This window comes from Rhamphochromis sp. 'chilingali' (genome assembly GCF_963969265.1).
Source record: "Rhamphochromis sp. 'chilingali' genome assembly, chromosome: 19".
NCBI lineage: Eukaryota > Metazoa > Chordata > Actinopteri > Cichliformes > Cichlidae > Rhamphochromis > Rhamphochromis sp. 'chilingali'.
The window spans coordinates 3,645,001-3,657,715 of NC_137946.1; the positions used below are offsets into that span (position 1 = coordinate 3,645,001).

General features: G+C 39.4%; 2 protein-coding genes across 2 annotated transcripts in view; both read right to left on the reverse strand.

The window, feature by feature from the left end:
• Positions 1-3,171, reverse strand: part of slc8a2a (solute carrier family 8 member 2a) — a 32,158-nt gene extending 28,987 nt beyond the window's left edge. Inside the window, exon 1 of the mRNA XM_080867263.1 lies at positions 2,999-3,171. The gene's annotated coding sequence lies outside the window, so the exon portion shown is untranslated. The remainder of the gene's footprint in view (positions 1-2,998) is intronic.
• Positions 3,172-4,396: 1,225 nt separating this feature from the next.
• On the reverse strand, positions 4,397-8,930 carry nccrp1 (P1, F-box associated domain containing). The gene is made up of 6 exons (XM_080867426.1): positions 8,714-8,930; positions 7,568-7,648; positions 7,395-7,491; positions 7,134-7,229; positions 4,866-5,004; positions 4,397-4,783 (listed from the first exon to the last, which is right to left on the reverse strand). The coding sequence occupies exons 1-6, from the start codon at positions 8,853-8,855 to the stop codon at positions 4,637-4,639; spliced, it is 702 nt and encodes a 233-aa protein (XP_080723552.1). The 5' UTR covers positions 8,856-8,930; the 3' UTR covers positions 4,397-4,636.
• Positions 8,931-12,715: the final 3,785 nt, after the last annotated feature.

The following is a 12,715-nucleotide window of genomic DNA, read 5'->3' on the forward strand; positions in this document are numbered from 1 at the left end:
CAGCTGCTTTTCCTGGGACTTCCACGTGTACCTCACTGTAAAAAGATAAGGCAGGTGGACAGAGAAAGTCAGCATGGGGCCGGAGGTGAGGGCGGACAGAAAGGAGGTCGGGAGACAAGCGGCTGACAGCCAGCAGACAGCGGCTCCTGAGGTTTCCATTACCTGAGACAGCCTGCTCAGCCACTGGCTCTGTCACCTTAGAAGGAACAGCACTCTCAGCTTCAGTATGAACCCAGACAGGGACACCTGTTATGCAATATTCAGGAAACTGTCATAAACATAAACAGTGGACTGAATATACAAATACATACTGATGGCTGTGCAAAATAATAGCTCAGATACATACGATCAGCACCTTACCCCTGTAAGCCATCTCTACTCCTTTCCCCCCCTTTGCTGTAACTCATTCAAGAGAGAATCTCTACTTATTACCCAGTATAAGTGAATACGTTACTTGTACTGTTCATTAACTGGGTGACATCACACAGTCGCCTGAAGTCTAACATAGATTATGAGAATGGAAACACAGCAAGCTACAAACTTATTTTTTTTGTTTGAAAGGTGACTTTTATCCTTCACTGTGTGAAGGATAAAAGTCACAACATGTTAATTCAGGAAAACAACCTAGTTCAGATCAACAAAATGTGCAGAGGCAGCCAGCAGGCTGGCAAACACAATAGACCAGCGAGTCAATGAAAACAAAACAGACCCTGATACGCACCGACTCTCCTTTTCCCATTAATCACACGAACTCACAGAGAAACTGATAAATACTATACATCACAGCAAGCTTAACAAGTTCAAAATAAACAGAAATTGTTCACTTGTGATTTATGTGACAGAGGTTTTCTGGGCTCATTAATACTGTTGCACTATTCAACAACTGATATCCAAACAAGGTAAGCCAATCTAATTCAAAAAGAAGTATCATCCATAAGACCCTGACCCTGGTTTTCCTTAATCCTGGAGATTAACATGCAGGGGAATCGCATGTGAAATATGAGAGAAATGTAAGGTGTAGTATAGCCCATTGTCCCTTGGCACTCACGAATGGTGCACATATGGGTGACTGCACCTAATGCTGCCGCATTGGTTTACTTGAGCGCTCACATACGTGTGAGTCTGTGGGAAGGAGCTTGCATTTCAGGATAAGTGTCAGTGAGCTTTAGTGGTAGACTACTTAGATTTACCTCCTGAACCCCCAACACATATTGTCTTCCCTGTGCTTAGATATCACACATAAGCAAGACAGCAACGGTCTGTCTGCAAACAACATGAAAACTGGGCTTTAACTAAAACAATTGTTTAAAAAATATAGAACTGACAAAGAATGAAAAAGCATGAGACCATACCACTTTTAATCCAGGTGTTTCTCATCGCACATGTGTATGGACTCAAGCACCTAATTGTGCAATCTGCTTGAATAAACACTTGTGAATGAACAGGTCTATAGAGTTCACTGAATTTGAACATGGCACTGTAACAGGGTGCCACAGTTGCAACAGGTCTGTTAAATAAATGTCTTACTTCATATGCATTCATGATCAACTCTTACCATAGCAACAAGTTACAGAGCAGGGACCCCGAGTGCTGAGGTGGGTAGTCGTCAACGCTCTAACTGTGAAGCTAATATAAAATAAAAATTTCGACAATAGTTGATGCTGATGAGGATATTTTTGGTTGTCTGTTCTCATAACAGGGTCATTCGGCTCATCGTCACACTATTTTTGAATGTTCAGACAGAAAGACAAAGCAACAACAGATAGACATTAGCCACTAGCACTGATATATGTCGTGGTACTGATATTCAATATCTATATGTCATCATGCCTCAAATAAATAATCATCCCTAATATTGAATTCCTCATTACAAAGACTCTTTAAATGTGCCATTGCATCATAATATTTAATTGTTTCAAATACACCCAAAGTGTAACATCAACCTTTTTTGCATTCCTAGTTGATTGGAGTGGATTTAAGCTCTATAGATATTACAACAGAAGAGATAAGTGTATGCCAAAAAACTACAAAGAGAAAATGAATAATCATAGTGCTTTTTTGGATCCTCGTCTGAAAAGTGATATAACTGATATAATCTCTCTAAGCAAATATAATGAACCAGCACTGGGGATGTATCTGCAGTCAGCGCCTCCTGTCTCACACATCAGCAACTCTTAACACACCGATGGCCAGCCAGGGCTGTGGCGGACACAAGAGATGAGTGAGTGGGGATACTGTGTGAAGCCAATCTGCTAAATGAACAGTGTTTATCTGTCAGTTAAATGTCAGCTCTGAAGTCCAGCCCTTATCAGAATTAAATGTCAGGGACGAAGCTGGGCGATCTTTCTGAATAAAACATATAAAACCTCTGAATGTCCAGCGGGAACACACAAACACACATTCTCTGAGCATCCTGGACTCATGGGACAGTAAAGGAGAGTAAGTAGGTTCTGGTATGAATTATAATGCACACATGTGGTGGAGCTGTAGCAGATTAGATTTCGTTTTCAAGCACTCATCAAACATTTACTTGCAGCTACCAGTGATGATCCATCTAGATGTTTTTCCAGTTGTACTATATAACGCAAATATACGGTAAAGATTATGGGCTTAAAAATACGGACTAGAGGTACTTGTTTAGAGGTATAATGTTTATATTCCTGTTTTTACCGGCCACACACCGCTTACTATTTCCTTCCCGAACCCATTCCTTTTTGACGCAAGATTGCTTTTAAATTTTAAAAATCCCGGTCAACTTTTAACCTCACTTTTTTTCTATAATAGAAAATAATTACATAGATAAATAATTCACTGGTGTGACTGACAGCTTAACCACTAAAGTCATTAGGTTTGTAACAGCGTAGTGACCCCGGCACTATTTAATGTTAGCTATCAAAACTGTACATGGATCGCGAGGGCGTAGCCTCTAGCAGCCCGCCACAACCGCGGTTTGTCCGCCGCACCTGTTCGCTGGCCATTCCTTCCCTTCGTGTCTTACCTTATGCTTTATGGGACTTCTCCACCACAGGCTGCCATTGCTTCAGAAAGTCTAGAAACGCGTCCTGGTTAAACTTTCCCGGCGTCGACAGCAGGCTGAACTCTCAAAGTGAACTTTGTCGTTAACTCACATTGTGGCTAACAGAGGTGGTGATGCTGCGAGCCCACGCGGCTCGTGACGTGCTGCCTTCAGGGTCTCCTCCCGAGATCGTGTTTTGGACTGTACGCTTTTAAAGTGGATCAAGAGCAAAGGTTTCTGAGACTGGAAATAATATATATTAATCACGACCTCAAACGTCAAAGAGACTTTGTTCCCGCCACATAAATCTGGTTAACGTCGTTGTTTATGTAATAATTTTTGAGAGCGCCTGAACGCATCTTAAGCAGATTAAAATGCACAAATGAGACGTTGATGTTACCGTGCTCTCCTGAAGGCTTGCTTCCTCCCCAGAATTTTTTAAAACCCCACTTTTTGTCCTTCTAATATTTATATTTGTGGGTAGAATCTGCTCATGTGCTGAAATACAGTTTATTAGAATTGTGTGGCAAGAACTAATGACATTGTAAGCTCTTGTTAGGAGTTTCAGGCAGAATAAAGTCTTACTCTGGTCTGAAAAGCGTTCTAGTTAATTGCTATTAATGTATATTTGTTTGTTCTAAAAAGGCCACTGTTAATATTTTTCATATTATGACATGCACAGAGCTCTTCGTAGTAAAAATCCAAGTATATCCGTCATCACTTCTAATCAGAAAGCACCACTGGAAAGAAAACAAAAGGCTACTAAGAGTACAGTATGGTCACCATTCTGGATGCTTTGTTGTTATGTAACCATTAAACAAAGCAAATGTAAACATTTAAATATAAATTAGTTTATTTGTACTTAACCTTTGCATTACTTCTAATATGACAGTCTGATCACAAAGGTAATGTTATATCTTCAGTGATAGGTGTTATGTGGAACAGATATTTATGATGTGGCATAAAAATAACTAATGAATCTTAAATATACTGCCTTTATCATGAATGAATGAATGAATAACAGATTTTTAGAAAATGTTGGACTATGTTTGTCCTTATCCTTGAAGACCTGCCCCGAGCTGTAAGGAGATAAGTGGTTAAAAAAAACCTGATGGATGACATTATTAAAACATTGTAATTTCAAGAAACATTTGGGAAAAATAATTCTTACCAGAACCTGCAATGAACACGTTTTACATTCAAATATGATCATAAATCATATTTATAAATCATACATATAAGCTCTTCATCAAGAAGAATTTCATAAAACCTCCTGACATAGTAAAAATAGTGAGTGCATGGTTAGTGTTTTACACACACAGCACAAACATATCTAATATTTTAAATACCCAAATATGTAAATACTTAAAAGAAACGATCAACTCTCAAACCAGAAAACTGTATGTTTTATTATTGCATCATATCAGAATCTTCAGAAAAAACTGTGAATTACACCTCCTGGCCCACCTCCATGCCTCCCATAAAACCAGTAATCAAATATTGATGATTGTGTCCATCATTATATTATTGTCATGACAACCTTTGTAAATGCAGTTACATATTGCTGAAACTGATTACACTGAGTGCATTATCAGATATGGCTGCACTGTAAGATTTAGCCTACGGGCTGCTTTTGCTTGGTCGTACAATCACTGCACTGCCAGTGAACTGTGTATTGTGGAAACCATTTAGGAAGCTGTTCTTCAGTCGGTGCAAGAAGTGGACATATCTCACGCCGGGTCCATAACCGGAGAACACATGTGACACCTGCAGGCCAAGACAGATGTGTACATTGAAATGCAGGAATACAGCACTGTGCACTGTAGTGGCAAAGAAATGAGAGTCTCACCTCTTTCCATTCGTGAGAGTAAACCAGTCGCTGCTCGGTGGGGTTGACTGTGTGCTCTGAGATCACTGTGTTTTTATCCGCACCCAGTAACTTCACATGCAGCTGGTAGATTGAGTCATGCAGCTGACTCTCCTCATACCTGATAACATGACACACTTAGATTTTCCTAAAAACTTCAAAGACATTTTCTGTATGTGATGTGATTAAATTGTTCAGAGCAGATTACTATACACTCATATACACTCCAGGCTTGTGGAATGTCTTTATATTCACAAATAGTATAAATATCTGGGACCTTCGGGGGAATGAGTGCTATTATGCTGGCACCAGGATGTCTGTAGTGTAAGGGGACAAAGGGGGCCTTAATCTAGCTCAGTCACTTAAGTGGAAACACATCTATATATGTGAAGTTAGGAGAGTCTGTTTGTTCTTCCTTTTTGGCATGCAAACAGAAGCCACGCATGTGTCAATTCAAGCATTTTAAACTTGGAGTTCATCTCTTTATTGTCTCAACTTGTACAACAATCACTGCATACACATTGCTAGTACTGCATAAGAACCCCTTTTGCTTCCAGAACCAACTTAAGTCTGTGTGGTTCAAGATTCTGGGAAAACATTCCTAGAGGTTTTAGTCCACACTGACATGACAGCATTACGCAGTGGCTGCAGATTTGTTGGCTCTACATATACGATGCAAAACATGTTTTACTTAACTGGATTTGAACTCTGGTAACTGTGGAGGCCATTTGATTACAGATAACTCATTGTCATGTTCAAGAAACCAGATTGAGGGATGAAAGCAGCTGTCAGAAGATGGGTACAACACACATAAAAATGTTAGACATGGTCAGTGACAATACTTGGGTAGGTTGTAGAATTTTAATTATGTTTAGTGTGGGGGGAAAAGGGCTCCAAAGTGTGGCAAGAAAATATTCCCTACACCATTACACCACTGTCCATCTCGACTGTTGATATAAGACAGGATGAATCAATGCTTTTATTTTGTTAATGCCAAATTCTGATCCTAAAGACTATGACCCTGAAGAGTCTTAAGAGAACTGTAGCACATTGTACGTTCAGAGATGCTCTTCTGCATACCTTGGTTTTAAAAACTGGTTAATCGACTTACTGTAGTTCCTAACAGCTCGAAGCATTATGTCCATCTCCTCACCTTTGACATCAACCCAGAGACTTGCTGCTTGCTGGATATTTCGTTATTCTCTGTAAAACCTACCGCTGGTTGTGTGGGAAACCCAGGGGATCAGCGGTTTGTGAAATTCTTAAAACAGCATGCCGAGGACCATAAACCATTCCATGCTCAAAATTACTTGAATCCCCCCCTCCCCCTGCACTGATTTACTGCCGTGTGACTGGCTTGATTACGTATTTGCGTTAATATGAAGTTTGGCCAGTGCACTTAAAGTGGCTGGTGAGGGTAGGTTGATCTGAAAGGTGCACAATGACCATGTTGATGGTTTTAGCTAGGACTAGCACTTGGTATTGTCCAATAACCTTTGTGACTGAGACTTCCAGTTTAATAGGGGGTGTTCAAGAGAGACCAAAATATACATGTCATGGGATGAGCTTTTCTTCCTGTCAGTTTTTAATCACATTGCTAACAGAAGGGGTCGTAAGAATGCATATAGTTCAGTTTCGTTTAGCTTTTTTACTTTTATGGGTTTTGACTGTAGTAAAAAAGCATCTACAGTGTTGACTTCATGCATGAAACAAGCAGCAGTAGGGAATTTCTAGCAGCAGATTGTTGAAACACACACACAAACACACAGGTCTCTGTTGACCAATAACCATTTGGAAATGAATGCTATTAATTGAGGAGATCAGATCAATAAGTAGCCAGTGTGTGTACATTAAGTGTCCTTTTATTACAGTTTTTGCTAAAAGTAACATAATGTGTGATCTTTTTGTCTAGAAGCAGTTGTGCATCCTTAGTTTAGCTGTTCAGTTTCATTCATTTTTATTCACTGAGGACTAGCCTGCAAGCGCCCTCTGCTGTGTTCCTGAAGGAACTGCTGACATTTTTTGTAGAAGAGGTAAAGGCTCATATGGATTGGCTCTGGTATTGGTACACTGCTCCTGTTTAACTTGTTTGACAATGTAAACTCTGTTAGCATTATTAGGCCCTTTTACACTTTACTCACTCGGTGCAAAGGTTCTATCGTTTCACTTTGAACTAAACCAAAATGATGCAGTCACAACTATAACTAATTTATTTACATTTTTTGTTTGCATTTATGTTTATTTACCCACCAGTCTTGGATGGCAATTTCAGGCTGAAACTCATCCAGCAGCTCGTCCCACAGTCCTTCTGCTTTCAGGTCCACAACCTGCTCCATGGTGAACCAGCTGGGAACACCACCACAAACAAGAGTTATACTTACTACCACTGTAATTATACAACTAGAGGTTATATAGCAACCCACTCTTTAAATGTCATTTCTACAAGTATGTTTGCAGATAATCCCGGTTATACCCAGCATCGTGGTAATGTCTGACCCAAGTAACACCTACCTGTAACGAGGCAATGCACACACCACAACACCTTCAGGTATGCCGCTTGTATCATAGGGCAGGACCTCCGAATTCGTGGTCCAACCAGTGAAGTTGCCTGGGGATTCAGAGATTAGTCATGAAACCACATTGATTTGATTCATTTTTTGGCTAACGTCACTCCTGTCCCTCACCATCAGGCTGAAATCGTGGAGGTCCGCGGTCAGGCACGGCAGGCAGTTCGGGTTCAGGTGGTGGGATGTCTTTACTCAACCCTGTGTAGGGAATAAGAGACAATGTTGGCCACTGTAATCCCAGTATACACAGCTCACAGACAAAGAGTTATCTTTCTGACAAGCACTGGGCGTGCCTCTTTGTAAAAACACACTAAGTCAGCATTCTGAGTCACACCTCAGTTTCCAGTTGTCTTAGGGTCATAAAAGCTTTTTCACATCTAATCTTTATGGTAAATGGACAGATTCTTATATAGCGCTTTTCTACGCTCCCGGAGTACTCAAAGCGCTCTATACAACAAGACAAAAAAACAAAAACAGCAGCCGTTTTAGTTGATCTGTTTTCTTTCTTTCTTAAAAACAGCATACTGCACGGTTTAAATGACGAGGAGGTTTAACTCAATGCTTAATGTTTTCAGCAAAGTTATGTCTCACATAACTATCAAAAGTACAGCTGCTGAAGCGTCAGGCACTTTTGTTCCGTCTGTATATGAAGCTGAATGTGGCCGCAGTTTCGAGGAGATAACACAAGATTCCATTTCTGACCGTTGGATTTGTGTCTATTGGCATCGTTTCATAAACTTTGTATGCTTTGATGGGTTTGTGTTTTCATTTACTTGTTAGCAATGCATTTCACAAACTAGTTGTTGTGTGCAGCAGAATACTGGCTTAGCGGGCTTAAAGTCACAGTGTCTCCGATGTCTATACCCAAAGCATCTATTTGTTTGTAAACATATCGCTACATAACCAACAGTATATATGCTGAATGCTAAACACCCAAACAGCACCAGTTAAAGTATGAAGACATCAACTTCCTGAAGATCAGGTTTTTTTTTTTTCCCTTCTCCACTTCTGCATTAGTCAGATTGCACACAGGTACTCAAAAACAAGTTAGGGGAGGGGTCTGTGCATTCAGGATCCATTTTTCCGTAAATGACCAAAGACAATGAATTAATTATTAACTTAATCCCGCTAATACTGGAGGGATGAATTCACACCAGCATAAATGTGTGCAACACATGCCATCTGTCTGTAATCCAAACTTTCTGGGGATAAGGGAGAGACAGCAAAACAACAAGCGTAGCGTGCGTAACAGTGATATGGTACCGTATGGCGCAGGGTTCATCAGTAAATTTCTTCCGAAGGGCTTGGCTTCATACACGGACTTCCAGTCCAGGCCATCGGGCATCGGTGCACTCTGCAGGCTCCACTCTTCCTCGCACTTCTTCTTCCACTCGGCAGCAGACATGGTGCAAATAGCGTGACAGGGCACTACAGCTGTTTCCGAGTTCCCAGTCGGTAGTTTTATCTGGAACGCCCCCTCCTCCCACTCGAGCACAAACCACCAATAGAGGCAGTGTACGTAAACAGTAGCAAATTTTCTGTGACTAACTAAAGGAGGTCTGCCTGTGACACACCCCGGTGTTGCAAGCCAACATGCTGCTCCTCCCTGGCCTCTTAAAGTCACAGCAGTTTAAAAGAATTTCCATCATCACATGATTTATTGATGACATATGTCTGAATACAGATAGTGGAAAAATGTCAGTTTTAGTTTTGCTGGATCTCAGTGCAGCATTTGATACAGTTGACCACAACATATTACTCAAACGACTGGAGAATTGGGCAGGTCTTTCAGGAACTCTACTAAACTGGTTCAAAACATACTTAGAAAACAGGAAATACTTTGTATCAATAGATAACTTCACATCTGAGCAGACAAGTATCACATGTGGAGTTCCCCAAGGTTCCATCTTGGGGCCCCTTCTGTTTAACATTTACATGCTCCCACTGGCACAGATTATAAAGAACAACAAAATAAACTACCACAGCTATGCAGATGACACACAAATATATATCACAATGTCACCAGGAGACCAAGGCCCTGTACAGGCTCTTGGTAAATGCATTGAGGAAATTAATGACTGGTTGTGCCCAATTTTCTCCAGCTAAACAAAAACAAAACTGAAGTAATAGTCTTTGGCGCCAAAGAAAAACGATTACAGGTCACCAGAGAACTTCAATCTATACACCTAAAAACCACAAACCAGGCGAGAAATTTGGGTGTAGTGATGGATGCAGACCTAAACTTAGAAAAACACATTAAGACAATAACAAAATCAGCTTACTATCACCTCATTTATATTAAATATACATTAATATATAATATAAGCCCTCATATTATATATTATTTATTCATATGAAGTTTTGATGAATCTCGTTTAACGTATAATCCTTTATCTAAACAAGCTACAGAAACCTCACTACTGAAAGTGTGTTTAAAATGAACTATAAGGTGAATATAATAATATCATTTCGCTGTATCCTCCAGTAGCCTCTAGTTTTTTCTGTGTGCATAATTCTTTGATAAATATATTAAATCTTTTGTTAGGTTCAGTAGCTTGTACTTATTTATTCATGTATTTAAATCTCAGGGAAATATAAAAATGCTTAATCTTAATAGCAGTCTGCCAGTCTTGTATTAATCTTCTAATATTATTCTAATATTATTACTTATTCGAATGTATTTTTTTCAAAAATGTATTTTAAGTCAAAGTAAGCACTTTGAAAATACCACAAAATAAATCACTTATTAATTAAAAAACATTCTATTTGTAAAGTTGTCTATTTAGCTCATTTGAAAAAATATGGAATTGTTTTATTTGCAGTACGGTTTAAACATTTCTGCAATAAAAAAAACACCTTTCCCAGAAGGTTTCGTCAGTAAGCAGTGTCTGATGATTCTGATGCAAGGAGCACTTTGCACTTTTAGGATATTGCATGATAACTGCACTCTTGCACATTGATTTTTGCAATGCTTAGAAGTCTGTATCTTGGCCAAGTTAAAGTTAAGCTTGTTTAGTTACAGAAATCAAAAGGCTCAGTCTGCATCTTAAGCGCTAAATGCATTTTGCATCATTTTTCTATTGGAGGTGTTAAATGCAGTTAAGTGCAGTAAGAGTTTAATGTTGACTGCAGTGTTAAACATCCACAAGGTGGAGACATTTGTATGTATTTAGTGAGGACACCTAATTTCATCCACAACTGTGCTGCACTAAAGCTTTTTCAAAGCATGCGCAACTCACTGAAAGTAAAGTCAGCAACCAGAAACACTCCTCAGGGAATTATCAAACAACAGGGCCTCGCACATTTTTAGATCATGCCTAAAATTAAATAAGAAAGTCTGACATTTATCATTAATGTAATTAATGTGTGAGAGTCTAAAGGGATTTATATTCCATGTTTTTTATCCTTCTACCTCAGTTTTGCATGTCTTTATGTAAATAAAGACATTTCCACCTTAAATTCATGTAGAAATTGCAAATATGTGCCTAAAAAATTACCCAGCCTGATCATTGTTTGTTCATTTATAGTATTCTCTAAGTGCTTCATAGTATAACACAAATAGATGTTGGGAACCAGTTGAAATCAGTATATTTATAGCCTAAAACTTATAAAATGTAATGTCATTTAGGTTAATTTACAGGCTACATGCTAATGACATAAGGAAGACCCTGAGTCGACAGGGTGTGTGTGGCTGGCGGAAAGCCACAGACACACAGGTTGCAGCAGATGCTGGGTTGGCAGCTTGAGCTGCAGGGCAACATGCTGTGCTGTAATATGGCTCTGACACACATAGTTACTCATAGCATACAGAACTGTGAGGAGAAGCAGTGTGCACAGATCAGCCGCAACAGCACTGTGGCTTGCTTTGTATTGTAGGGATGCCTTGTGTTGTTAAAACAGCTTAGATGTGGCAGAGGCCTGCGTCTTGTACTATTAGGCAGTTTCACCATATCCAGGGTATCTTTTCATTATCTGGATTCACTTACGTTCTAATGTTCAGGACAGTTTTGTTGTTTCTATGGCTGCACATTAAGCATTTAAGATATGTCAAGTGATAAAAACCCAAACACCAGTTACAGAATGAAGACATCAACTTCCTGAAGATTAGTTTTTTCCACTTGTCCATCAGTCAGATTGCACAAATTTCCAAATTTCACAAGACAGTGTTTGTTTGTTTTTTCTTTCAGCTGCCACCCTGATGGTTTTTAATTATGTAAGAGCAAATAAAGAATTAATTCAACCTTCAGTATATGAGCAGAGCCCTCAGATAGCCATATGAAAAAGGTTTTTCATAGTTTTCCTCTTAATAAGAAGTGTGTGGTGGTTGATCTTGTCTCCTAATTCGTCCTGGAGATGTGTTAATACTGCAGTAATTGTGTTTCTACTTCCCTGTGCCATTCTAGAAATCCAACAAAGCATCGACACAGCCTCCAACTGTGACTGGCCAATTGTTACCCATTTCAAGCTACTTCTTCATCTGCCACCATTTCTCAAATCATAAGTAACAGCTAATCAAATGCACACGATTATTTGATTGTCAGCAAATGTGTGAGACCTCTATAAAGATAGACATTTTGGCAGTTTGTTGGTCTGAACCATTCAGGTGTGTGTTAACATAATGGCATTATAACCCAACATGCTAGAGTTAACTGATAAATGAGAATCTGGGGTGCAAGGTTAAGTATATTCACTGCAAACCAATGGATGACATCGTGGCGGGGATGTCCATCTTTTCTATGCCATCTATAAGTAATTCTTGCTGTTGATTTAGTGAGAGCTCCAGGCCAAGAAACCATATTCCTCTGTAAAGCTACAATCACTTGTTCTACACTTTGATCGAGCATTTCCTGTAAATGTAAGTTTGGTGATTCGTTTTATGTTTTCCTCTTTCTAACAGGTGTAAAATTTGTCAGAAGCTCTTGTGTCTTAAGTTTTCATTTCCTGTTTGGACATCCCAGATCTACATAAATGATATATGTTTCTTCCTGCAGCAAACAGTCCTAGTTGTCCCTCTTGCTGTTTATGAAATCACAATCAAATGCAATTTAAAAGAAATGAGAAAATGCAATTATCACACACTGTAACACACCTCAAATTGAATTCACGATCTGATATCACATGGATTCGCAAGCGTAATCTGCTTTGATTTGGCAAGTTATTCCATTAAGCTGTGGCTACATGGGCTGAAATAATTGCATTCTGCCTCTCTCTCTCTCTCTCTCTCACACACACACACACACACACACACACACACACACACACACA